At 52.1% G+C, this 26,340-nt stretch overlaps 1 protein-coding gene across 1 annotated transcript; it reads right to left on the minus strand.

The window, feature by feature from the left end:
- Positions 1 to 1,287: 1,287 nt before the first annotated feature.
- Positions 1,288 to 24,177, minus strand: MICOS10 (mitochondrial contact site and cristae organizing system subunit 10). The gene is made up of 4 exons (XM_068162709.1): positions 24,069 to 24,177; positions 6,625 to 6,672; positions 5,931 to 6,040; positions 1,288 to 1,541 (listed from the first exon to the last, which is right to left on the minus strand). Exons 1-4 carry the CDS (start codon positions 24,142 to 24,144, stop codon positions 1,533 to 1,535), a joined length of 243 nt encoding a protein of 80 aa, XP_068018810.1. The 5' UTR covers positions 24,145 to 24,177; the 3' UTR covers positions 1,288 to 1,532.
- Between the last annotated feature and the right edge of the window lie 2,163 nt (positions 24,178 to 26,340).

Consider the following 26,340-nt stretch of genomic DNA (forward strand, 5'->3'; position numbering starts at 1 on the left):
CACAACTTGTTTTCCATTGTGTTTTCCTTTCTGGGGAGGAATTCTTTTGTCACCCTTCCATCTGCCAGCTCTCCCCAGGCAGCAGGAGCAGGGCTTCCAGTGAAGCTCCAAATCAAGCTGGAGCATTCCCTTTCTGCCTCAGGAGATGTGCACTCACAGCTTGTGCTGTGCTGACAGCGTGCAGCAAGCCTGGGACAGAGCTGAAACAGGGCCCTGGAGAGCCAGCTCAATAGCTAGCAAATCGTGCTGAGCAAAGAGGTGGTGAAGAGAGGCCTTTGAGGCAGGAGAAGAGCAGCAGACAACATGCCAACAAGCAATGGCATGGACAGGGGCAAATGCAAGCAGGCAGAAGGCCTTGGCTCAGTGACTTGCCATGTGAGAAGGAAGTTCTTCCCCATGAGAGTGGTGAAGCCCTGGAATGGGTTGTCCAGGGAGGTGGTTGAGGCCCCAGCCCTGGAGGTGTTTAAGCCCAGGCTGCTCAAGGCCTCACATCCAGCCCGGCCTTGGAATGAAGCTGGAGGTGGGGAGATTCAGGCTGGAGGGGAAGAGGAAGTTCTTCCCCATGAGAGTGGTGAAGCCCTGGAATGGGTTGTCCAGGGAGGTGGTTGAGGCTCCAGCCCTGGTGGTGTTTAAGCCCAGGCTGAATGAGGCTCTGGCCAGCCTGATCTAGTGTGAGGTGTCCCTGCCCATGGCAGGGGGGTTGGAACTGGCTGATCCTTGTGGTCCCTTCCAGCCCTGACTGATGCTATGGTAATAAAGGCCTTTGTGACCCCTTCTTGCTGCTCCTCCCCAGAAGAGGCAAGCTGGGAGCCAGGCAAGCTGGGAGCCAGAGGCTGTGTTTAACTCACCCACTCCAGCGAGGAAGTTCCATGCTTGGGTCACTCCATGACTCAGAGCTACAAGAGACAGCACTGGCTCCCCGCACCAGTCACAGGGTCAGGGGCTGCCCTCTTGCATTCAGCCTCTTTGCAGAGGACAAAGCTCCCAATTTGAAAGGGCAACTGTACAAACAGGACACAGGAGTATTTATCTCCCTCTCCAAACAGCGGCACAAGCAGCAGGGGGCTGGTGGGTGATTTATGAGGTGGGAATGGTGCTCTGAACTGAACCTTAGCTGAGGGGTGCCTTTCCAGGGTGGAGAGGGACACAGCACGGCTGTCTCTGCTGAAGAGCTCCCCCAGTGCCTTCAGCCAGGTGGTCACAGCTGCTAGGTACTCAGAATGGAGTCCTCTCCTTCCATTCCCTCTCCCTCTCTCTCTCACTCACACACAAAGCCCAGACACCAGGGAAGGCCATTTTGCTTTTATTGATTTCCCAGAAGAGCTCTTCCTTGCACTTTCCAGACATGATACAAAACAAGCAACAGAACTTTTGTTTCCTGTACAGAAACAGTTTGCTGCTGGGAGTATAAAGAGTTACTGCTGAGCGGGACTGAAGAATGTTTGTTGGCTGATTCCAGGGCAGCTTCAGTATTCCTGAGGAATAATCATTGATTTCTCCTTCCTTCCCACTGGGACAGGCTCAGTCATTAGTCACTGTTCCTGTAAAGCAAGAAGGCTTAGATTATTAAAAAGCCATTTGGGCTCCTTACAAGGAAGGTGCTGCACGATGTAAAACAAAGCCACTTAAGCTCTGTGAGCTTTCCAGAGGGCAGGTTAACGTTTCCAGCCCCTGCTAGGCTGAGAGCTTTGGCCTGGAGAAGCCAAGCAGCTCACTTCACAGCACCTTTTCATCCACACAACCCTCCCTCCTGACACAGCTGGGGGCTCCAAAAAAACCCCAACCCTCAGCATTGTTGTTATGACCCCAAGCTGGGGGCAGGAGTTGAGCTGTTAGAGGGGAGCAGAGCTCTGCAGAGGGACCTTGCCAGGCTGGGCAGATGGGCAGAGGCCAAGGGCAGGAGATTGAACACATCCAAGTGCCAGGGGCTGCACATTGGCCACAACAACCCCAGGCAGTGCTACAAGCTGGGGGCAGAGTGGCTGAGAGCAGCCAGGCAGAGAGGGACCTGGGGGGAGTGGTTGATAGTAGGCTGAACATGAGCCAGCAGTGTGCCCAGGGGGCCAAGAAGGCCAAGGGCATCCTGGCCTGCAGCAGGAAGAGTGTGGCCAGCAGGAGCAGGGAGCTCATCCTGCCCTGTGCTCAGCACTGGTCAGGCCACACCTGGAGTCCTGTGTCCAGTTCTGGGCTCCTCAGGTTAGGAAAGAGGTTGAGCTGCTGGAAGGTGTCCAGAGAAGGGCAAGAAAGCTGGGGAGGGGTCTGGAGCACAGCCCTGGGAGGAGAGGCTGAGGGAGCTGGGGTTGCTTAGCCTGGAGAAGAGGAGGCTGAGGGGAGACCTTCTTGCTCTCTCCAACTCCCTGCAGGGAGGTTGGAGCCAGGTGAGGGTTGGTCTCCTCTCCCAGGCAACCACCAAGAGAACAAGAGTCTCAATCTGTGCCAGGGGAGGTTTAGGCTAGAGGTTAGGAAGAAATTCTTCCCAGCAAGAGAGATTGGCCATGGGAATGTGCTGCCCAGGGAGGTGGTGGAGTCCCCATCCCTGGAGGTGTTTAGGAAGAGCCTGGATGAGGCACTTGGTGCCATGGTTGAGTTGATCAGATGGTGCTGGGTGAGAGGTTGGACTGGATGATCTCTGAGGTCTTTTGAACCTGGTTCATTCTGTTCTATTCTATTCAGAGCTCCATTTTGCTAAAGGAGCTTCTCTGGAGTGTAGCTAACCCGGGATTTTCTAGGAAACAAACCAGATGAGTGATAATGCAACAATATTTTCCATGCTCCCAACCAGGAGAAATGAACTAATTTTGTTGTAATAACCCAGGAGCCATACCCCATGACATGACATTTGGGAGAGAATTACTGACATTAACCCTCAGATGGCTTCACTGGGCCTCTTCCTCCTCTCAGCCTCTTTGGGCCAGAGCAAGCTCCTGGAGACAGAGCACTGGAAACTATTTGCCTAGGCCTGTGCCACGCAGGCAGCTGTGCTGCTTCTGCCAAGTGTCCTTTCAATTACCTCATGCTGCTGAGGACCACACTTGCTCCAGAGCACAGATCAGGCCTTAACCCAAACAAGGAGGACAGAGTGACTGGAGAGCAGCCAGGCAGAAAGGGACCTGGGGGTAGTGGTTGATAGTAGGCTGAACAGGAGCCAGCAGTGTGCCCAGGGGGCCATGAAGGCCAAGGGCATCCTGGCCTGCATCAGGAAGAGTGTGGCCAGCAGGAGCAGGGAAGTCCTTGTGCCCTGTGCTCAGCACTGCTTAGGCCACACCTGGAGTCCTGTGTCCAGGTCTGGGCTCCTCAGGTTAGGAAAGAGGTTGAGCTGCTGGAAGGTGTCCAGAGAAGGGCAAGAAAGCTGGGGAGGGGTCTGGAGCACAGCCCTGGGAGGAGAGGCTGAGGGAGCTGGGGTTGCTTAGCCTGGAGAAGAGGAGGCTCAGGGGAGACCTTCTTGCTCTCTCCAACTCCCTGAAAGGAGGTTGTAGCCAGCTGGGGGTTGGTCTCTTCTGCCAGGCAGGCAGCCAGCCCCAGAACAAGAGGACACAGTCTCAAGCTGTGCCAGGGGAGGTTTAGGCTGGAGGTGAGGAGAAAGTTCTTCCCAGCAAGAGGAATTTACCATGGGAATGTGCTGCCCAGGGAGGTGGTGGAGTCCCCATCCCTGGAGGTGTTCCAGAGGGGCTTGGATGTGGCACTTGGTGCCATGGTTTAGCTGTCAGGAGGTGTTGGGTGGCAGGTTGGACTTGCTGAGCTCTGAGGTCTTTTCCAACCTGGTTGATTCTGACCTGAATGGCAGTTTTCAGTTGCTCACCATCCCTAGTACTGAGCATCCCTGAATGAGTAATGCCTCCTTTGAACATGTCAGTGAGGCCTTTGCTATCCACAGCACTCACAGACAGGGCATCCCAGAGTCTTTCTGGGCATAAATGGGAGGAATTCCCCCAGGGTGGTGTGGGAAGCCAAGATGTTCTGTTGTTAACAAATCCAGCCAGGAGAGTCACACAGAGACTTTGGATTCTGGGCTGTAGCTGGCAGTGTTGTTATCAGCTGCCTCTCCATCACAGTGTCTCTGTCTTGCTATCCAAAGTACTCAATTCTGAAGTTGTTCAAGAACCATCTTCTTGTTTCCCTTTCTTAACAGGCAGCTTAAGGTAGCATTTGTAACAAGGTACTGCAGCACCTCCCCTATAGGGACAGGCAGGAGAGCTGGGGCTGTGCAGCCTGGAGAAGAGAAGGCCCCAGGAGACTTTAGAGCAGCCTTCCAGTACCTGAAGGGACCACAGGAGAGCTGGGGAGGGACTTTTGACAAGGGCTTGTGATAGGATGAGGAGGAATGGCTTTGAGCTTGAGGAGGGAAGATTGAGACTGGAGATGAAGTAGAAATTCTTTCCAGTGAGGCTGGGGAGACCCTGGCACAGGTTGTTCAGGGGGGCTGTGGATGTCCCCTTCCTGGAGGTGTTCAAGGCCAGGCTGGATGAGGCCTTGAGCAACTTGGGCTGGTGGGAGGGGTCCCTGCCCATGGCAGCAGGGCTGGAGCTAGATGACTTTGAAGGTCCCTTCCAACCCAAACCATTCTGTGAGTCTATAAGGTACAGCTGGTAGGGCTGCAGAAGGGTGGCAAAAGTGCATCTGCCAGCATGGAGGAATGGACTCCACTTACAGCTCTAAAAAGCCTAAAACCACCTTCAAGTCTCCATCACCAGGCAGAGGAGCAATGCAGGAGCAATTTCTGCATTCTGTGTGCTTGCTGTGGAAAGCTCCTGGCAAAACAATTTCCCTCAGTGCTTTCTGAAGTGCTAAATTCACTGTAAATAATGTCCTGGTGGATGCTCCTCCAGCAGCACCCCTGAAATGCTTTTAGCAGTGCATGGATCCTGAAATGCTTTTAGCTCTGTGGATCCAAAACACACAGAGTCCTTTGCTTTCAATCCAGATGCCACAGTAGTTAAATTACCATCCAACCCTGACAGTTCTATGAGTCTAGGATTTTGGGGGTCCCTTGCAACCCAGTGCAACCTGTGAATCTGTGGCAAGTGCCTTGTTATAAACATCTGATGCTTAAGATTTCTAAAGAGCAAAGGCACCACCTTGGCCTTCAGCAGCACAGATGCCTTCTGAACTACTGCTCTGGCAGAGGAATATCTGTTTAAATGGTGTTTAGGTGTACTGCTTAATGCTAACTTATACAATCATAGATTCATAGAATCAAGAAGGAGGGAAGAGAAGGGAAGAAGAAGGAGGGAAGAGAAGGGAAGAAGAAGGAGGGAAGAGAAGGGAAGAAGAAGGAGGGAAGAGAAGGGAAGAAGAAGGAGGGAAGAGAAGGGAAGAAGAAGGAGGGAAGAGAAGGGAAGAAGAAGGAGGGAAGAGAAGGGAAGAAGAAGGAGGGAAGAGAAGGGAAGAAGAAGGAGGGAAGAGAAGGGAAGAAGAAGGAGGGAAGAGAAGGGAAGAAGAAGGAGGGAAGAGAAGGGAAGAAGAAGGAGGGAAGAGAAGGGAAGAAGAAGGAGGGAAGAGAAGGGAAGAAGAAGGAGGGAAGAGAAGGGAAGAAGAAGGAGGGAAGAGAAGGGAAGAAGAAGGAGGGAAGAGAAGGGAAGAAGAAGGAGGGAAGAGAAGGGAAGAAGAAGGAGGGAAGAGAAGAAGAATAGACCAGGTTGGAAGAGACATTTGTGATCATCAAGTCCAACCTATCACCCTACACTAAGCAACTAAACCATGGCACCAAGCACCCCAACCAGTCTCTGAGGTTGGAAAAGACCTCAAAGATCATCAAGTCCAACCTGTCACCCAAGACCTCCTGACTACTAAACCATGGCTCCAAGTGCCACATCCAATCCCCTCTTGAACACCTCCAGGGACAGGGACTCCACCACCTCCCTGGGCAGCACATTCCACTGGCTAACAGTTCTGCAATGAAGCAATGAGGAGGCACTAGCAGTGATACTTACTTTGACAAATTTACCATGGAGAAGATATGGAGACTGGAAGTCATGCTGACAATTGGAATAAGCCATTCCTAACCCCATCCCTGACCCAAAGGCAATAGGCCATGACTTTCCTGGGGTGAGAAGGGGGGAAGCAAAGAGAGAGGAGAAGTTAGAAGTCATGAAGAGCTTCTGGGTTCACACTGTTAAATAAGCACCAAGAGAGAACCAATCACTGGCAAATGCATATTGGGCATTTCCAAGCCCTCCAAGCAGCTAAACCCCAGATTAGATTGCTTCTGAGCCTGAGTAACAGCGAGCGTGACATCAGGTTTGGGATTTCATGGAGGGCACTCCCTGAACTTGAGCTCTTATTGGCAATCTTTGTGTTACCAAAGCATAAATCAAAGCTAATTGAGGTCAGTTTTGAAAGCCTGGCAAGGCTGATGTAAACTGGGGTCCAGAGCAGTCACTGGGCTCAGGGTTTCCTGCAGCTCCAGGATCTGAGTTGAGCACAGCAGGAGCTTTGAGGGATGCTGTGTGCAACAAGTGTGTTACACAACAGCTAAAGCAAGTGGATTTCAGATGAAGAGAGGTGACCAGGAACTAATGAGGGAACTGGACTGCCATGCTGATTAAGTTCTGCATGCCTTGGTTTTAAGCTGCACCTACAACTGGCTTCAGAAAATGAGGCAGCCAGGCTCACTGCAGTACTTACTTTTGAAGAAGATGACTGAGAAAACAATCCCTAATCCAAACCCAGCACCTGGAAGGAGAAACACAGTGAGTAAGGGCCAAAATAATGCAGAATCATAGAATTAATAAGGTTGGAAAAGACCTCAGAGATCAGCAAGTCCAAGCTGTCACCCAACACCTCCTGACTAACTAAACCATGGCTCCAAGTGCCACATCCAAGCCCCTCTTGAACACCTCCAGGGATGGGGACTCCACCCCACCCTGGGCAGCACATCCCAATGATGAACGACTCGCTCGGTGACGAACTTTCTCCTCACCTCGAGTCTAAACCTCCCCTGGCACAGCTTGAGACTGTGTCCTCTTGTTCTGGTGCTGGTTGCCTGGGAGAAGAGACCAACCCCCACCTGGCTACAACCACCTTTCAGGTAGTTGTAAAGGGCAATGAGGTCTCCCCTGAGCCTTCTCTTCTGCAGGCTAAACAACCCCAGCTCCCTCAGCCTCTCCTCACAGGGCTGTGCTCAAGGCCTCTCCCCAGCCTTGTTGCCCTTCTCTGGACACCTTCAAGTCTCTCAATGTCCTTCTTAAACTGAGGGGCCCAGAACTGGACACAGGACTCAAGGTGTGGCCTAACCAAAGCAGAGTACAGGGCAGAATGACTTCCCTGCTCCTGCTGGCCACACTCTTCCTAATGCAGGCCAGGATGCCATTGGCCCTCTTGGCCACCTGGGCACACTGCGGGCTCATATTCAGGCGGCTGTCAATCAGCACCCCCAGGTCCCTCTCCGTTTGGCAGCTCTCAGCCACTCTGCCCCCAGCCTGTAGCTCTGCATGGGATTGCCATAGCCAAAGTGCAGCCATCCTGCTGGACTCTGCCCATCTGTCCAGTTGGTCAAGGTCCCTCTGCAGAGCCTTTCTACTCTCTAACTGACCAACATCTGCTCCCAACTTGGTGTCATCTGCACATTTGCTGGTGACTGACTCGACCCCCTCATCCAGATCATCAATGAAGATGTTAAAGAGCACAGGGCCCAGCACTGCTCCCTGGGGCACACCACTGGTGCCTGGCTGCCAGCTGGCTGTGGCACCATTCCCCACCACTCTCTGGGCTCGGCCCTCCAGCCAGTTCCTAACCCAGCTCAGAGTGTTGTGGTCCAAGCCTCGAGCTGACAGCTTGGCCAGCAGTTTGCTGTGGGGGACGGTGTCAAAGGCCTTGCTGAAGTCCAGGCAGACCACATCCACAGCCTGCCCCACATCCCCCAGGCAGTCACCTGATCATAGAAGGAGATCAGGTTGGAGAGGCAGGACCTGCCCTTCCTAAATCCATGTTGGTTTATTTGGCTCCTTGTCAGCAAATGAGAAACACTGAAATGAAACCTTTTTTTTTTGGGGGGGTGGGGGTGTCCTTGAGCTTCACATTTTGCAGATGAATATCTCCTTGTGTTTGCTTTATCTCACCACTTTAACTGCTTCAATGTGTGTCCCGAGGGCAGCACGACTTTGATGCTTTGTGTTACCTTATACCTTGCAAAAGCAAGCTCCAGGCTGCTTATCTTCCACATCCACAACATTCATTGTGGGGCAGATTTAAACACATTAAGGAATGAAATGACTTTTCACATCCTTCTACTATATATAGAAATGACTGCAGCAGTTGGGGGGGCTGGGGGGGAAATGTAATTATCCAGCACCATTAAAATAAACTCAGCTGGCATGTTGAAAAGTAATTGTGAGCTTCCTTGGAAGGTGTGCTTAGGATTCTTTGCAACAAGGCAGCTGCCCAGTAGAGAAAGGCTTGGGGCTGCTAGCCAACAGAGATGAGCCAGCTCAGGCCCAGGAGGCCACCAGCAGCATGGCCTGGATCAGCAAGAGCATGACCAGCAGGAGCAGGGAAGTGATGGTCACCCTAGGCTGGGCATTGGTGAGGCCAACACCTTGAGTCCTGGGTTCAGTTTTGGGCTCCTCACTCCCAGAAGGACACTGAGGTGCTGGAGCAGGTCCAGAAAAGGCCAACAAAGCTGGGAAAGGGTCTGGAGAACAGGGCTGATAAGGAGCACTGAAGGACCTGGGCTTGTTGAGCCTGGAGAAAAGGAGGCTGGAGGGAGACCTCAATGCTCTCTTCAGCTCCTTGAAAGAAGGCTGGAGCCAGGTGGGAGTTGGTCTCTTCTCCCAAGGAACAAGAAAATGTTTGGACTCAATGATCTTAAAGGTCTGTTCCAGTCAAAGTTGTTCAATTCTATGAACTACTGAGGGGTCTGGAGCAGCCCTGTGAGGAGCAAAGGCTGAGAGCCTCTGGGGCTGTTGAGCGTGGAGAAGAGCAGCCCCAGAGGGGAGCTGAGCAATGCTCAGCAAGAGCTAAAGGCTGGGGGACAAGAGGCTGGGGACAGACTTTTCTCAGTGGTGCCCAGAAACAGGATAAAGGGCAACAGGAACAAACTGGAAGCCAGGAGGTTCCACATGAACAGGAGAAAGTTGTTTGGTGTGAGGGTGCTGAGCCCTGGAGCAGGCTGCCCAGAGAGGTTGTGGAGTCTCTTTCTCTGGAGAGCTTCCAACCCCCCCGGGCATTGCACTGCTGGGCAAGCTGCTGTGGGTGCCCTGCTGGAGCAGGGGGGTTGGACTGGACGAGCTCCAGAGGTCTTTTCCAACACCTTTTTGTTTTGTCTTTTTCATATTGCTAAAGCCTGTGCTCCTTGGTTAAGCTCCTGTTGAACACATTACTGACTGGGTTATGTCCAGAATAGCACCAAAGAATCCTGGACCTTCCTGGTGTACAGGAGTGGCTTTCTTTCCCCCCTTTCTTTCCTTTTTTCCCTCTTCTTTCCCCTTTCCTTTCCTTTCTTTCCCCCCTTTCTTTCCTTTTCCCCTCTTCTTTCTCCTTTCCTTTGCTTTCTTTCCCCCCCCTTTCTTTCCTTTTTTCCCCTCTTCTTTCCGCTCTCCTTTGCTTTCTTTCCCCCCTTTCTTTCCTTTTCCCCTCTTCTTTCCCTTTGCTTTCTTTCCCCCCTTTCTTTCCTTTTTCCCTCTTCTTTCCCCTTTCCTTTGCTTTCTTTCCCCCTTTCTTTCCTTTCTCCCTCTTCTTTCCCCTTTCCTTTGCTTTCTTTCCCCCTTTCTTTCCTTTCTCCCTCTTCTTTCTCTTTTCCTTTCCTTTCTTTCCCCCCTTTCTTTCCTTTTTTCCTCTCTTCTTTCCCCTTTCCTTTCTTTCTTTCTTCTTTTTTCCCCTTTTCTTTCTTTTTTAAGTTTCCTTCTGCTTTTTAAACCTTTTTCCTTGCTAAAAGCACCCTAGTGGTAACATCCACCGAAGCAGAGAGCATTGAAACCCTACCTGCTGCACTTGCTAATAAATTAACTAAGACCCTCACATTTTTCATTGAGTCTACAACCCATCAGACCAGAAACGACCAAACATGATCAAAGCCAACCCTCTCATGCTGACTCTCCTGTTAGGACTTCACCTGTTTACCAAGAGCTGGAAACCAGAGTTGCTCTTTTCATTGCACTACAGCTTTTTCAGTGCTGACAGAGGGAACTAACTGCTTTAGCAGGTCACTGCAACGTTGGAGTAGGCTTACAAAACATGCAGTGCAGGGAGGAACTCTGCCTGCCTGCCAAGTGGTCCTGACATAACTCCCCCAGACAGTTTAGAAAGCATTTCACAGAGGGTCAGGTTTTCACTCTAATCATTTGCACAGCTAAGGGATAAGTCCCAGCTCCTCAGATGACTGCTCAGAGCTTGAGGCTTTTTCTGCATTTCAGACAGCAAGAGATAATGCTGCTTGGAGAGCATCTCCTACAAGCAGCTAACTACTCACGGCGTGTCACCCACCAGCACTTCCAGGAGGACTGGAAGAGACATCAGGCAGCTCACCCAGGGGGAGTCCCCCACTCCCCCTCCCCAGGCAGGGCCTTCCTGCTCTACCTTTGCTATGCTACAGCTGCTGCTGGCTCTCTCTGAGTGTTTATGCTATTAGGGATAATGACTATCTGTTAGAATTCATCCAGAGGACAACTGCTTGGCCCTCTGACCCAAACTCCCTCGGCCAGGCTCTTCCTCCAACACACAGTTATGGTACCTTGTCCTTTGGGGCTGTTGTGCTGCAGGTCTGAAGAGGACCTTCTGGAGGCAATTTCTGTCTGCTCAAACAGCACCAGGCCTGGGTTTGAACTCTCCAGTTCGGGAGGCCGATCACCCCCTGAGCGAACCCAGTGGCAGAGCAGATCCCCTCTGCCAATCCAAACAGTGCAGTGATTGACAGGATGACAAGTCCTGCATCATCTCCATGCAGAGCCTGGCTGGTTTCTCATGTCACTGTGTTTTCCATGTTTCCAGTCAAAGCCACATTCTTCTTACCAGCACGGTGGGGAGGGACATTTTACAAGGGCTTGCAGTGCCAAGACAAGTGGAAATGGCTTTGAGCTGGAAGAGGGCAGATTTAGACTGGCTATCAGGAAGCAATTCTTTCCAGTGAGGGCTGTGAGACACCAGAAGAGGTTGCCCAGAGAAGCTGTGGATACCTCATTCCTGGGAGTGTTCAAGGCCTTGAGGTGGGTAAGGCCTTGAGCTCCCTGGTCTAGTGGGAGGTGTTCCTGCCCATGGCAAGGGGTTTGGAATGAAATGGTCCTTAAGGTCCCTTCCAACCCAAACCATTCTGTGATTCTATGAAACCTTTTCCCTCTCTTGTCTTCAGAAAGGTCTGCACTAAGCAAGCAGTTATCCTCAATACCTTTTCTTTCCATCTGCTCCCAGAGTTCACCATTACCTTGTATTCTCTTCACCTCCTTTAGATGCTCTCTCATGTCCCCATGTGTAAGGCCTCCACTCAGATGCCATTAGTGCCGCTTTGTGTTGGCCAGGGGGGAAGCTACAGGCTACACTTCAAGGTGAAAAACTTCCTGTGGTTGCCACTTTCAGCCTAAGCCTAAATCAGAGCCTAAGCTTTGCTTCATGTTAACACTGAGCACCCCTGTTAAGCCTGTCATGCTGCTTAGGGAAGCCTTTTAACTTCTCAGCCCTCCTCATGAAGAACCTCTTTCTGTGGACAATTTGTCACTCCTCCTCATTTCATTAGAAAGGATTTGTGGTTATGTGGTCACTTCCTGTACGTCCAGGACCAAGGGGCAGCTGAAACCATCTTGCCTTGGGGGAGCCAAGTAACACGTTTCACTTGAATTCTATCTAGAGTTACAGCAGAGATAAACAACGGCAGAGCTGCTGATGAGTTTCACAGGTTGAAGTTCTCACATGCTCAATTTCCTTTCAAAGAGGCAACACGGGTGCTTCAAAGAGCCTCCCACCTGACCAGGGGACACCGGGTCTGCAGCTGTTCCTACTAAAGAGCAGCCACCTCCAGGCCAGGTTTTAACTTGGCAACAATAAAACATGAAAGGTTTCGCTTACAAGGAAAACAAAAGGAACAAGGCAAAGCTAACGGCTTGATCCACATTTCCCCCTCCTTTTCTTGCATGACAGACCCTGTGCAGGAAAAGGCCAGAGGAAAAGAGTTCAAGGCATCTTTCACCTCCTCTGGACAGTTTCAAATGCTTAACTAGAAAACCAGTCGCTTCCACCCCACATCTATCACTTCAGCTTCAACTCATTTACAGCCGGTGTCAACAGGGCACAGGATGGCTCTGTGGACATCTTACTCCTGATTCCCCAGGCAGAGCCACACGGAATTGGTATTAGGCAGAAAGCCCAAGCTCCAGAGCCTTTATTCATCCTGCTTTTTGGCTCCTTCAGCTCCCAAGCAGGACGCCCCAGCTCCTCAAATCAATCTAACACGCCGAGGAGCACGCGCCGCGTGCCCAACAGGACATCATAAAAGTGTCTTGGAGAGAAACACAAATCTTCAGGATGGGCTCCTGCCCTGCAAGAACATCTGGGAAAGGCTTCTTCTAGCAATTCCCTCAACAGTCCCTCCAACAGAGATTCTACAGGGTTCTCTCCTAGGCTTCCCAAGTAGCTAGGGGCTGAAGCGGCTGCCACACCTAGACAAGACTCCTCTTCGATAGCTTGACACTGAAAGTGGAAGGATCCAAGCATGTTTGTTGACATCTGGCAAGTGTGCTGCTGTTACTATAGCAGCTGGAAGTTTTTTACATGACTTAACAGTTTGCTTTCTGCCTCCAGATAATTTCCCCTCTGCCATTCCCCACACGCAAATCCAACCCACAGAGCTTCGGCCTCTTCCCCTTTGGATGCTGCTGGTTGATGGTTAAAAGAACTCAACGATCAAAATAAAATGAAGGTTAAGTGGTGGCTTCTTGTCCTGAGAAAACAGCAACTGCTCTGTGGGATCATGGAATAGTTTGGGTGGGAAAAGCCCCCTAAGATCATCAAGTCCAACCACCAATCTAAGACCACCGTGGCCGTCAAACCATGTGGCCCCTCCAAGTGCCACCTCCACAGGCTTCCTGAACACCTCCAGGGACAGTGACTCCACCACCTCCCTGGGCAGCCTGTCCCAATGCCTGGCCACTCATTCAGTGAAGAATTTTTTCCTAACATCCAACCTAAACTTCCCCTGGCACAATTTCAGGCCATTTGTACAGACAAGACTCTCAAAATAGGTCAGGACTTGTTCCAACAGAGATTTCTTCCAGGCTAGAAAGACAGCTCCCATTAGGATCAAGAAAATCTGCCGAGCTCGGTTAGCTTCTCTCTGGGGACAGGGACAGCTTCGAGGTCCAACAGGCAGATCTCATCAAACTCTATGCTCCCTCCTATTGCAGGGTGTCCCATCCTGTCCCCCTCCAATCCAGCCTGGGGAAGATATAGAAACAGCTGTGTAAAAACAAGGAGGAGATCCTTCTTCCTGCAGCAGGGCCTTTGTAGGGCAGCACTTAGCACGGGCTAGAAACCTGAGCCCATGAAATCACTTATTTACAGACAGCATTAATTCCAAGCAGACTCTTAGCAAGGTCTTGCATGGCAGGAAGCAGATTTCCTTCAACTTTGAAGCTTTCCTTCTCATCTCCCCCCGTTGGGTGGATTGTTTACACAGCAGAGAGAAAAATGAGCAATGACTCCAGAAGAAAACATCATGAAGCTACACACTGAGTCCTCGAGGAAGAAGTCGGGAGAAAAGTGTGTTTTGTTTGCTTCTAGCATTTGCCTGCAGCACCACAGCAGGGCTGGAATGTCAGAGGATAAATATCCAAATCCTGTGCTGCTGCAAAAACCCTGACAGGCTTGCAGGGGCCGCTTTCACCCTCGAGCACTCCTGCAGCCTGAGAGGAGATTAACATCAGCACCTCTGCAGATGGGACACGCAGCACTGCTGCCAACCCTTCATGGAATCACAGAATCATTAAGGTTGGAAAAGACCTCTAAGATCAAGTTCAACCTTCTACCCAACACCTCCATGACCACTAGGACACGTCCCCCAAGTGCCACACACACACCTCTTTTTAAACACCTCTAGGGATGGGGAGTCCACCACCTCCCTGAGCAGCTTGTCCCCATGCCTGATCACTCTTGCAGGAGATTTCTACTAATATCCAACTTAAACCTCCCCTGGCACAGCTTGAGGCCACTTACTTTTGTCTTGTCACTAGGTACCTGGGAGAAGAGTCCAACACTGTCCTCACTACAACCTCCTTTCACGTAGTCAAGTAAACACAGTCAGAGTCTCACAGAGGACCAGAAACTATTCATCCTTCTACCAGGTCATGAGCTGGTAAGGAGAGAGGGCACACATTTCCCTTCCTCTCACTGCACCAAGCTTTCAGAGAAGATCAGGGCTGCACCTCACTTTAGAAGCACAGCTAGGTATCATTCTATCAGCTAGATATTCCTAATGTCTCTGACAGAAAGCAATCCCTTCTCTTACTGCAACAAAACACAGCCAGAGTCTCACAGAGGACCAGAAACTATTCATCCTTCTACCAGGTCATGAGCTGGTAAGGAGAGAGGGCACACATTTCCCTTCCTCTCGCTGCACCAAGCTTTCAGAGAAGATCAGGCTTGCACCTCACTTCAGAAGCACACATGTAAGAAATCAGCTAGATATTCCTAGTATCTAATATCTCTGACAGAAAGCAATCCCTTCCCTTACTGCAATCAAATATTCCACTAATGAGAGCAAAGCACTGCTATAAAGAAACATTTTGTTGGGGCAAAACCCTCCAGGTTCAGGGCTCCTGCAAGCCTAACTGTGAGGGTTAGCAGTCAGGCTTCTCCTCACCCATCCCACCTAGGCTGACCATTACTGATCTCTACTGGCCCAGAGGCAGTTCAGAGTCAGAAGCAGTATGGTGGCATCTCACTAGCATCTGAGAAGCTTGATCCTTCTCAAAGCTCTTACTATTAATTCATTACCATCAGGGATGTGCCAGCAGCCCTGGAAGGATTTCCTCAGAGAGCTCTATCTGATGGAACAAAGAGCTGGCCCCACCTACTGCTGTAACATCTCCAGGAGCAAAGGAGTGGTTTAGGGTAGCACTTGGCTGGAGTCCCCTTCCCTTGTCACCATGTGCCACCTTCCAGAGAAGGCCCAGCTGGCAGCTGATCAGTGCAGGGCACAAGGAAGTCGGTGCACTTTGGATTCGTTTCCAGGACAGATCTGACACAGCCTGGCTTTTTTAAGGGCTGCATTATCAGATGGGAGTCCCAGCTCCTCTTTCACATCTTCCTGCACACCAGAGGTATTGCCAGGAGCAGGCTGGAACAAGGGCAGAGCAAGGCTCGGGTTAGGGAGTGATCAGGCACACCTCAGCAGGCAGCCTCCTGACTCAGCCAGGTGGCCAGCCAAGAGGAATAAACCTTTATTTAGAATAGAATAAACCAAACCAGGTTGGAAGAGACCTTCAAGATCACCGCATCCAACCCATCAACCAATCCAACCCACCTAAACAACTAACCCATGGCACCAAGCACCCCATCAAGTCTCCTCCTGAGCACCTCCAATGACGGCGACTCCACCACCTCCTTGGGCAGCCCATTCCAATAGGCAATCACTCTCTCTGTATAGAACTCCTTCCTAACATCCAACCTGAACCTCCCCTGGCGCAGCCTGAGACTGTGTCCTCTTGTTCTGGTACTGGCTGCCTGGGAGAAGAGACCATCATCTGCCTGTCTACAACCTCCCTTCAGGTAGTTGCAGAGAGTGATAAAGTCACCCCTGAGTCTCCTCTTCTCCAGGCTGAGCAATCCCAGCTCCCTCAGTCTTTCCTCATAGGGCTTGTGTTCCAAGCCCCTCACCAACTTCGTTGCTCTTCTCTGGACTCGTTCCAGCAAACAGGAACAGCAGGAACAGCAGGCCACAATGGCAGGAGGAGAGGAGACCTGGAGTCCTGAAGCTTTCCTCTCATTTTCTTCCCAGAGAACAGCCCCTTTATTTGTAGGCTGTCACTGTGTCCAGAGCTCTGCTAACAACACAGCTAAATATTGCTGTTTGAGTTTTGACTGCGAGCCTGTTCTCAGAACAGCATTCGTCCACCTCTTCCAAAGAAAACATTTTTCCACTGGCTCTATCACCTCCCTGCACAGACTAAACCACCAGCAGTTAATATTTACACGGCCTGGGTCTGCTCAAGATACAGCAAGAAGAACTGGCTCTTCGGCAGGACAAAGGAAAAGAGCCTGGGGTTACAAACAAAGCTCAGGTGACGATGCAGTCGTGTGCCAGCAGAGCATTTGTGTCCTCCAGCGTTAAACCCCAAAATCCCAAAGGAAGAACACATCGCTGAGCCCATAGAGCCCAAACAGCCGCTGGGGCCAAGCAGCCCCAGCTGAGACCAAGCAGCCTCGGCAGCCCCGGCTGAGCCCAAGCAGCCCCGGCTGGGGGCAAGCAGCCTCCGCTGAGCCCATACAGCCCCGGCTGAGCCAGCTGGGGCCAAGCAGCCCCGGCAGCCCCGGCTGGGGCCGTGCAGCCCCGGCAGCCCCGGCTGGGGCCAAGCAGCCTCGGCTGAGCCCATACAGCCCCGGCTGAGCCGGCTGGGGCCAAGCAGCCCAGGCTGGGGCCAAGCAGCCCCGGCTGAGCCCATACAGCCCCGGCTGAGCCGGCTGGGGCCAAGCAGCCCAGGCTGGGGCCAAGCAGCCCAGGCTGGGGCCAAGCAGCCCCGGCTGAGCCCATACAGCCCCGGCTGAGCCCATGCAGCCCCGGCTGAGCCCATGCAGCCCCGGCTGAGCCCATACAGCCCAGGCTGGGGCCAAGCAGCCCCGGCTGAGCCCATACAGCCCCGGCTGAGGCCAAGCAGCCCCGGCTGAGCCCATACAGCCCCGGCTGAGCCGGCTGGGGCCAAGCAGCCCTGGCAGCCCTGGCTGGGGCCAAGCAGCCCCGGCTGGGGCCGTGCAGCCCCGGCAGTCCCGGCTGGGGCCAAGCAGCCTCGGCTGAGCCCATACAGCCCCGGCTGAGCCGGCTGGGGCCAAGCAGCCCAGGCTGGGGCCAAGCAGCCCCGGCTGAGCCCATACAGCCCCGGCTGGGGCCAAGCAGCCCCGGCTGAGCCCATACAGCCCCGGCTGGGGCCAAGCAGCCCCGGCTGAGCCCCGGCTGGGGCCATGCAGCCATGTTACAATTGCTAAGCAAAAAAACCCAACACCCCAAAAAAACGAAAGAGGAATTTCAGGGGTTTTGTATATTTAGAGAAAGCCTAATCCAGCGTTCAGAAAGTATAATCAAGTTTTATCATTATATAGACTGGCTTTAGGTGATTCATAACCATGTGAAGGCTTATTTAAAACTCCTGACACGGCAAGCCATACAACCGTTCTGCCTGAAACATTCAATCTGTGGAACGACCCAAACAGCCCAATCTCACCCTTGCCATGAACAGGAAAGAGCTACTCGAGCAGGCCAGATGATGCAAGCCAGGAGAAATGGTCTAGCAGTTGGAGGGGAACTGAAAGTGCCCTTTTTCTCTTGAAAAAAATATTCCTCTTAAATGGGAATTAAAAGTGTTTTATTTTCAGATGTCAAAACAGAGGATTAGAGGAAAATGAACATCACTGGACTGGGCTATTTACATGCTTCCAGGCTGAGTTTTGGTCAAACACAGACATACATCAAAACATTTGTCTCCTGCAAAAGAAATTAGCTTGCCCAGCAACTCAACACACACGTTGAAAGGAAAACAGCTTGCCTAGCATTACTTTTCCATATCAGGTGAATGACAGCGTTCCACTCATTTAAAACTCCAGCAGTCTGAGCAGAGATCAAGACACCCAGGCACACAAACCTCCCTCCCCTCACACACAAGCTCTTTATTGCCCCTTTGCTCCCTGGAAATAACATTTAATAAGCACAGAATCAGTAAGGTTGGGAAAGACCTCAAAGATCATCAAGTCCAACTTGTCACCCAACACCTCATGACTACTAAACCATGGCTCCAAGTGCCACATCCAGTTCCCTCTTGAACACCTCCAGGGATGGGGACTCCATCACCTCCCTGGGCAGCACATTCCAACAGCTAACAACTCTCTCTGGCTGGGAAGACCTTTCTCCTCACCTCCAGCCTGAACCTCCCCTGGCACAGCTTCAGACTGTGGCCTCTTGTTCTGGGGCTGCTTGCCTGGGAGAAGAGACCAACCCCCTCCTGGCTACAACCTCCCTTCAGGGAGTTGGAGAGAGCAAGAAGGTCTGCCCTGAGCCTCCTCTTCTCCAGGCTAAGCAACCCCAGCTCCCTCAGCCTCTCCTCCCAGGGCTGTGCTCCAGACCCCTCCTCAGCTTTCTTGCCCTTCTCTGGACACCTTCCAGCAGCTCAACCTCTTTCCTAACCTGAGGAGCCCAGAACTGGACACAGGACTCCAGGTGTGGCCTCAGCAGTGCTGAGCACAGGGCACAAGGACTTTAATGACTTCACATAATTTGTCCAAAATTATAGCCTCACAGAGGGGAAAAAAACCCAACTCTGTCAGTCCCACAGGAGTAATTGTCTTTGCAAATAAAGAGGTATAAGCTATCCAGCAGGTCAAAAAACAACCCCTTTGAACAGGGTTTAAAGGTGGTAGGATGGGAGACCACCACTATGTTATTTACTTCTTTGCTCCTTCTCTGCACAGCTCAGCTGATAAAAAGGGAAGAAGTGGTTGGGAAGGCTGAAGAGGATGCAGGACTTCCCAAGGCTTTTGTAGCTGGGAAGAAAGAGAAAGTTTGATTTTTCCTTCCTCAGACACAAACCAAGCAAGCTGAGGAAGAGTTGGTAAGGAAAAATCAATACCAGGCAGGAAGATGGAACAGCAAGTTACATGACTGAAATAACAGCATGGGTGCAAAGTCTTGAGCATGGTGCCAAGCCCGAGCCAGCACAATCTGGATCACCCAGCAGAGGAATCACCTGGCCAGCCAAGAAAGCACAACCCAGCCCACGATGGAATGTTGTGGTTACAGCTAGATTTAGAAAGGGAAGTGGAACAAGCATAATACCCAGATCTGTCCTCAGCAGCAGCAAAACAAACAAGTGTCAGTCCCAACGAGGAGGAGGTGAGGACACAAAACTCCACTTGAACAATGTGTTGATGCTTTGTGCAGGCAACACAGAGCTCTCTGAAATGAAACACTGCCTTGACCACTCCTGACAACCCAGGTCTAGCAGGAAAAAAAGAGAGTTTTAACACTAAATTACAAGATGCACACAGGCAGTGACCAAAAGGTCAACAACATCACAGAGCATTGCAAAAGATGCAACATGATAAATATATATTTGGGACATTTTAGTGGCAGGAGGTCCAAGTTTCCTCCAGCAGTTTGACCTCCAACTAAAACAGGATAGAGTAACTAAAACCACCACAGCCAACTACAAATAACACTGCTTCACCCAACTGGAGTGGGCAGCCTGACAGACCAGTACAAGCCAGGACAGACTGCAGAGCCCCCAGCTAGTATTTAAAACCACATTATTGATAATAAAGTCATAATATCATAGTATCAGTCAGGGTTGGAAGGGACCACAAGGATCAGCCAGTTCCAAACCCCCCTGCCATGGGCAGGGACACCCCACACTAGATCAGCCTGGCCAGAGCCTCATCCAGCCTGGCCTTAAACACCTCCAGGGACAGGGCCCCAACCACCTCCCTGGACAACCCATTCCAGGGCTTCACCACTCTCATGGGGAAGAACCTCCTCCTCACATCTAGCCTGCATCTCCCCACCTCCAGCTTCATTCCATTCCCCCTAGTCCTATCACTCCCTGAGATCCTGAGAAGTCCTTCCCCAGCCTTCCTGTAGGCCCCCTTCACCCTGATAGCTGCTGCCACCTCCCCTTCTCACTCTCTTTTGTTTCCCACGGCCCTCCAGCCCTCAAGTTAACCCCCAGGAGTTATCTGTCTCTCCAGTTCTCAGACTGGAAGCTGTCACAGCTTCAGAAATTCAGGGCTTTCAGTTCAATGCTTTCCCTTTATTTACAGAGGCTGGGATGGGGAAATGCAGGGGGTAATCCCAGTGTTTGGTTTTCCCCAGCCACTGGCTGGAGGGGCAGAGATCCTCAGATAATACTCTCAGGTGCTTGAGGAACCTGTGTGTGAACAAATCAGATGCATCCCTAACATCCCATGTTGGAATAAGAGAGAGAAAACAAGATATTCAACAGCTTCCTTGCAACCCAACAGAGGAAAAGTGTGGTGTAAAGAGAGATTTTGCTAAATGGAGTTTCTGTTCTTTCTGCTGCCCATAGATATAGTCAGAGACAACATGCTTGAGCTGATTTTAGAAACCCCTTCACTTTACATTTATCATCTCTACTACCTTGAGTTGTGAGATGGCATGACCCCATGCAGTGCTACAGGCTGGGGGCAGAGTGGCTGAGAGCAGCCAGGCAGAGAGGGACCTGGGGGTACTGGTCGATTGTAGGCTGAACATGAGCCTGCAGTGTGCCCAGGCAGCCAAGAGGGCCAATGGCATCCTGGCCTGCATCAGGAAGAGTGTGGCCAGCAGGAGCAGGGAGGTCATTCTGCCCCTGTACACTGCACTGGTTAGGCCACACCTCAAGTACTGTGTCCAGTTCTGGGCTCCTCAGTTTAGGAAGGAGGTTGACTTGCTGGAACGAGTCCAGAGAAGGGCAACAAAGTTGGTGAGGGGTTTGGAACACAGCCCTGTGAGGAGAGGCTGAGGGAGCTGGGGTTGCTCAGCCTGGAGAAGAGGAGACTCAGGGGTGACCTTATCACTCTCTACAACTACCTGAAGGGAGGTTGTAGACAGGCAGAGGTTGGTCTCTTCTCCCAGGCAGGCAGCCAGTACCAGAACAAGAGCACACAGTCTCAGGCTGCGCCAGGGGAGGCTTAGGCTGGATGTTAGGAAGAAGTTCTATACAGAGAGAGTGATTGCCCATTGGAATGGGCTGCCCAAGGAGGTGGTGGAGTCGCCATCATTGGAAGTGTTCAGGAGGAGACTTGATGAGGTGCTTGGTGCCATGGGTTAGTTGTTTAGGTGGGTTGGATTGGTTGATAGGTTGGATCTTGAAGGTCTCTTCCAACCTGGTCTATTCTATGTAATTCTAATTCTATGTAATTGAGGAAGGACAGGAAGAACATATGGGGAGGAAAGCATGGCCACCAGAAGACAAAGTCCAACACAGAAGTGAGGATTAGGTAAACTTCTACGTTCCACAGAGCAAGCAAGGGAATTCTCCAGTACAAAAGCTTATTTTCTTTCTTTCTTTCTCTCCAGCACAGCCACCACCCTCGGTGCTTTATTGTAAACTCCAGCAGACTTTGCAGGAACGTTAGAAAAACAATCACCACCACCCTGTGAGGTTTTAAGCTCCCCGCAGAGAAAACAATCGTTCCCACTCAGCTGCTCTGAGGAGGTTTGTTATCAGCACTCAGGTAACAGTTTGCACGGCCAGGCCACTGACTCACTTGGCATTTAAAGGCCATCAGCATCTTCAGGCACAAACTACAGGAGGATGAAGCAACTCCTGGGTTGCTCCCAAGTTCACACCGAGTCGTTTGTGGTTCATACCACAGCGGAGGCTGCCAGCACTGATGCTCCAGCTACTGGAGCAATCATACAGGCAGACAAGAAAGGAAAATGCCATCACATATGAAGGGGAATGGGTGTCTGAGGCCACCACGTTGGGTTTAATGCTAAGGACATCATCAAAGAGCTGCAGTCCACATGGCCTGTTGGGGCAACCTCATGAAAAACATGAGTTTAACTGAGCCCTCTACTGCATGCCCTCATGAAGCTAACAGTAGGAATGTCCTTGGTCTAGAGCACATTGTATTTCTTCTGTTGCCACTTTAGGATGGAAGAAAACACCAAATTAAAAGGAAAGGCATGAAGGCTGGGAGCAGAGTGGCTGAGAGCAGCCAGGCAGGAAGGGACCTGGGGGTGCTGGTTGATAGTAGGCTGAACATGAGCCAGCAGTGTGCCCAGGGGGCCAAGGGCATCCTGGCCTGCATCAGGAAGAGTGTGGCCAGCAGGAGCAGGGAAGTCCTTGTGCCCTGTGCTCAGCACTGCTTAGGCCACACCTGGAGTCCTGCGTCCAGGTCTGGGCTCCTCAGGTTAGGAAAGAGGTTGAGCTGCTGGAAGGTGTCCAGAGAAGGGCAAGAAAGCTGGGGAGGGGTCTGGAGCACAGCCCTGGGAGGAGAGGCTGAGGGAGCTGGGGTTGCTTAGCCTGGAGAAAAGGAGGCTCAGGGGAGACCTTCTTGCTCTCTGCAACTCCCTGCAGGGAGGTTGGAGCCAGGTGGGGGTTGGTCTCTTCTCACAGGTGGCCAACACCAGAGTAAGAGGACAGTCTCAAGCTGTGCCAGGGGAGGTTCAGGCTGGAGGAGAGGAAGAAGTTCTTCATAGAGAGAGAGATTGGCCATTGGGATGTGCTGCCCAGGGAGGTGGTGGAGTCCCCATCCCTGGAGGTGTTTAGGAAGAGCCTGGCTGAGGCACTTGGTGCCATGGTTTAGTTGATCAGATGGTGCTGGGTGATAAGTTGGACTTGATGATCTCTGAGATCTTTTCCAACCTGGTTAATTCTATCTCTGTTTCTACCCCTATTTCTACCCCTAGAGACATACTGCATTGAGATCAATCCTGTATCCACTTCTTCCAGCCTCCTAGAGAGGCTTTTCCTTTTCCCAGAGAGGACTCTTACATGCACAGCTGCAGCATGGAACAAGCTCTTGTTTATAATTTGGCATAGTTAATATTTTATGATAAAGCAACCAAGGCTAGGGAAACATAAACACATCAGGATATGTTTGTCAGACAAACCTGAATAGCATTTCACAAGGCAAAACATTGCTCTGGAGCACTTGACACTTTACAAAGGCCTGCTATAAACAATGGAAGTTTCCGTTTACTTTAAATTATTAAACAGCTTTTCTAATGGAAAAGTATTAGGCAACTAAAACCCCCCGAGCTCCCCAGCAGCTTTCAAGCATAAAGCCACTACAGCAACAAGAAATAAACAGCCACATTTCTCAGCTGTTCCTTGTGGTTCTCAAAGAGACTCCTGCACCACCGTGGAGCACAGACACCTTTCCTGTCAAGGCACTTCACTTCCTAGCTTTATAGTTTGCATTTAAAGGTTTCCTTTGGTGCACACATTCCACTTCTGCCTACTCAATTCACCAACCTGTGACACACACACAATTAAAACCACCACTCATAAAACTCACAGCTCCAAGTGAGAAGCTATGAATGGATGAGGAGAGCTGCAGGCATGTGCTCAGTCCTAGTTTTAAGGAGAGATAAGCATGGAAGAAAGACAAGAGGGCTGTTGCACTTGAAGGCACAGCCGTCTGCACAGGGCTGGGACACGGGGCAGAAAGCTTCTCAAAGTCAAAGCGCACACAGTGCACGAAGCAAGGGATGCCAAAGCCGTCAGCGTGTCAGGCTGCACACTGCTTTTAATAAACACAGCCCACCGCGCTCCCTGAGTGATGGGAGCAGCTCTGCTGAAACACATTTCCAAGCCCAAGCCGGCGTCAGAGTGAAACTCCAGGCGAGCCAGGTCGCGGCACTTCAGGAGCGGGCAATGCCTGCCCAGCGCCCATTCATTCCCGGCGGGAGCCGTCCCGCTGGGCGCGGAGCTCAGCGCGGAGCGAGATTTCCCACGGAAACCTCTCATCTCCGACCGAGATGGGACTAACCAGAGGTCAAACCCGACTCTCCGCTGCCGGATCGCGGGTAAGCCGGTGCCGGGTCGGGGAGAAGAGCCCGCGGCGGCCGTGGCAGCGGGCCAGGCGGGGGTCCGTGTCCGCAGCCAAGGTCACCTTGCCAGGCCCGGGGCCGCCCGCCGTGCTCCCTCCCTTCCTCCAGCCGTGCGGGTCCGCCACCTCCGAGGGCAGCGCTGTCTGACGCTGAAGGCACAGCTACCAGGCACCGGCCCGGGCCTACAGCGCGACAAGGCCTCCGCCGCCCTCAGCCAGGTCCGGAGAGACGTGGGGACAGCGGGCCTCAAACGGCCTTTCCTCGCCGGGCTCAACCGCGCCGCGGGACCGGGCAGGCAGCGGCGCTCCCAGCCCCGGGGCACCTTATCGACCGTCCCCGCTCCTCCCCGGGTCCTCCTCCTCCTCCGCCCTGCCTTCCCCGCCCTTACCCAGCTTGACGGCGGAGTCCGCCAGACACCGGTCCCACTTCCTGCCCAGCTCTCCCTCCGACGCCATCTTGGCCATCCCCTTCCTCAGGCCGTGCCCTCGCCTCCTCCCACAGCGCAACTCTCGCGAGAGCTGTCAGCGCGGGCAGCCGGCGGGCAGCCAAGTCTCGCGAGGTTTCCTCCTGGCGCGGCCCGGCCCGGCCGCTGTTGTCAAGGTTACCGTCGTGAGGGCGCGATGGCCGCCGAGCTCGACCTTGGGGTCGGGCCAAAAAAGCTCGGTTTTCCTCGTAGAACTCGGCCCGTCACAGCCCCAGCCCTGCCTCGGCGCCACCCCTTCACCCAGGGGTCCCGTTGAGGCCTTGTTAGTCCTCGTATCCCTCAGCCTAAGGCAGGATGCCCGTCGCCTCACAGGCCCTCATGGTGGGCCCGCAGTGTTGTTGGGCTCCCCTCACGGCTCTCGCCTCAACCTCGGTAAGAGCCCAGTTTTGCTGCAGGATCCTATTCTTCTCACTGCAGGGTTGGGTGTATAATGCCAAACATCCTTTCCCGTGTAGGTTTTCCCTCAGAGAGGTTCTGCATCCCACACAGCTCCTCTCATCTTTGCCGGCTTGACCTCAGCTTCGCTTCAGGGCCTGACATGCAGGTACAGGTGTCTGAAAAACCCCAGCTCTAGCCAGTGCTCTCGGTGCCCCAAGGATCACGTCTTTTATTTAAGAGCAAACTAGGCTCCATGACCTCCTGCTTAGTTAGGAAAAGGAGCTGAATGCTATTGAAAATAACAGAATAGAATAGAATAGAATAGACCAGACCAGACCAGACCAGGTTGGAAGAGACCTTCAAGATCATCAAGTCCAACCTATCATCCAACACCACCTAATCAACTAACCCATGGCACCAAGCACCCTGTCAAGTCTCCTCCTGAACACCTCCAGTGATGGTGACTCCACCACCTCCCCAGGCAGCCCATTCCAATGGGCAATCACTCTCTCTGTGTAAAACTTCCTCCTGACCTCCAGCCTGAACTTCCCCTGGCGCAGCCTGAGACTGTGTCCTCTTGTTCTGGGGCTGGCTGCCTGCCTGGCAGAAGAGACCAACCTCTGCCTGTTTACAACCCCCCTTCAGGTAGTTGGAGAGAGCAATAAGGTCACCCCTGAGTCTCCTCCTCTCCAGGCTAAGCAGCCCCAGCTCCCTCAGCCTCTCCTCACAGGGCTGTGTTCCAAGCCCCTCACCAACTTTGTTGCCCTTCTCTGGACTCGTTCCAGCAAGTCAACCTCCTTCCTAAACTGAGGGACCCAGAACTGGACTCAGGACTCGAGGTGTGGCCTAACCAGTGCAGTGTACAGGGGCAGAATGACCTCCCTGCTCCTGCTGGCCACACTGTTCTTGATGCAGGCCAGGATGCCCTTGGCCCTCCTGGCCGCCTGGGCACACTGCAGGCTCATGTTCAGCCTGCCATCGACCAGCACCCCCAGGTCCCTCTCTGCCTGGCTGCTCTCAGCCACTCTGCCCCCAGCCTGTAGCACTCCCTGGGGTTGCTGTGGCCAATGTGCAGAACCTGGCACTTGGATGTGTTCAATCTCCTGCCCTTGGCCTCTGCCCATCTGTCCAGCCTGTCGAGGTCTCTCTGCAAAGCCTCTCTACCCTCTAGCAGATCAACTCCTGATCCCATTCAAGACATTATTCTATACAATAGGATGCTGATATTAGCATAAAGGGGTTGTGGGAAGAGCCCTCAGGGATTTAGGAGTCTTTGGCATGTCCCACAGTGTGCTACAGCATTGCAGAACCAGGAATGGAAGTTGTGAAGAGCTTCAACCTTACCATAATTACATTTATATTGCAAATGTTGTGGAAGTTATTCTTTAGAAGTCTTGTGGAAAAAAAACCAAAAACCAACAAAGTGTTTTCAAAGTCATAATGTCCTCATTCACACTTGGTAAGGCAAATTTTAGCTGCAGTCACTTGGTTTGATTCCTTCAAGTTCTGATAGCTTTCTCTATCAGGGTGGAGAGGAGGAGGTTCTTTAATGAAGTTCTTTAATGAGTTAAAGACTGAAGCAACAAAAAGAAGTCAAAACTCTGAAGCTGGCAAAGTTGGCTGAGCTTATTACTGTTTGTGGTCTTTCATTTGCCTTAAAAGTTTAGCTGTGATGAGAGATTTTTCTTGTTTGGTTTAGCTTGACTCCTTCACACCTCACCAAGCAATCACAATTGCTTATTGGCATTTGCTTGTTAGCAGCCTGCCAGTATTTGAAGCTACAGGAGTGCTGGAGAGG

The sequence above is a fragment of the Melanerpes formicivorus genome, unplaced genomic scaffold (genome assembly GCF_026170545.1).
Source record: "Melanerpes formicivorus ecotype bairdi unplaced genomic scaffold, bMelFor1.0.p_v2 SCAF_67, whole genome shotgun sequence".
Taxonomy (NCBI): Eukaryota; Metazoa; Chordata; class Aves; order Piciformes; family Picidae; genus Melanerpes; species Melanerpes formicivorus.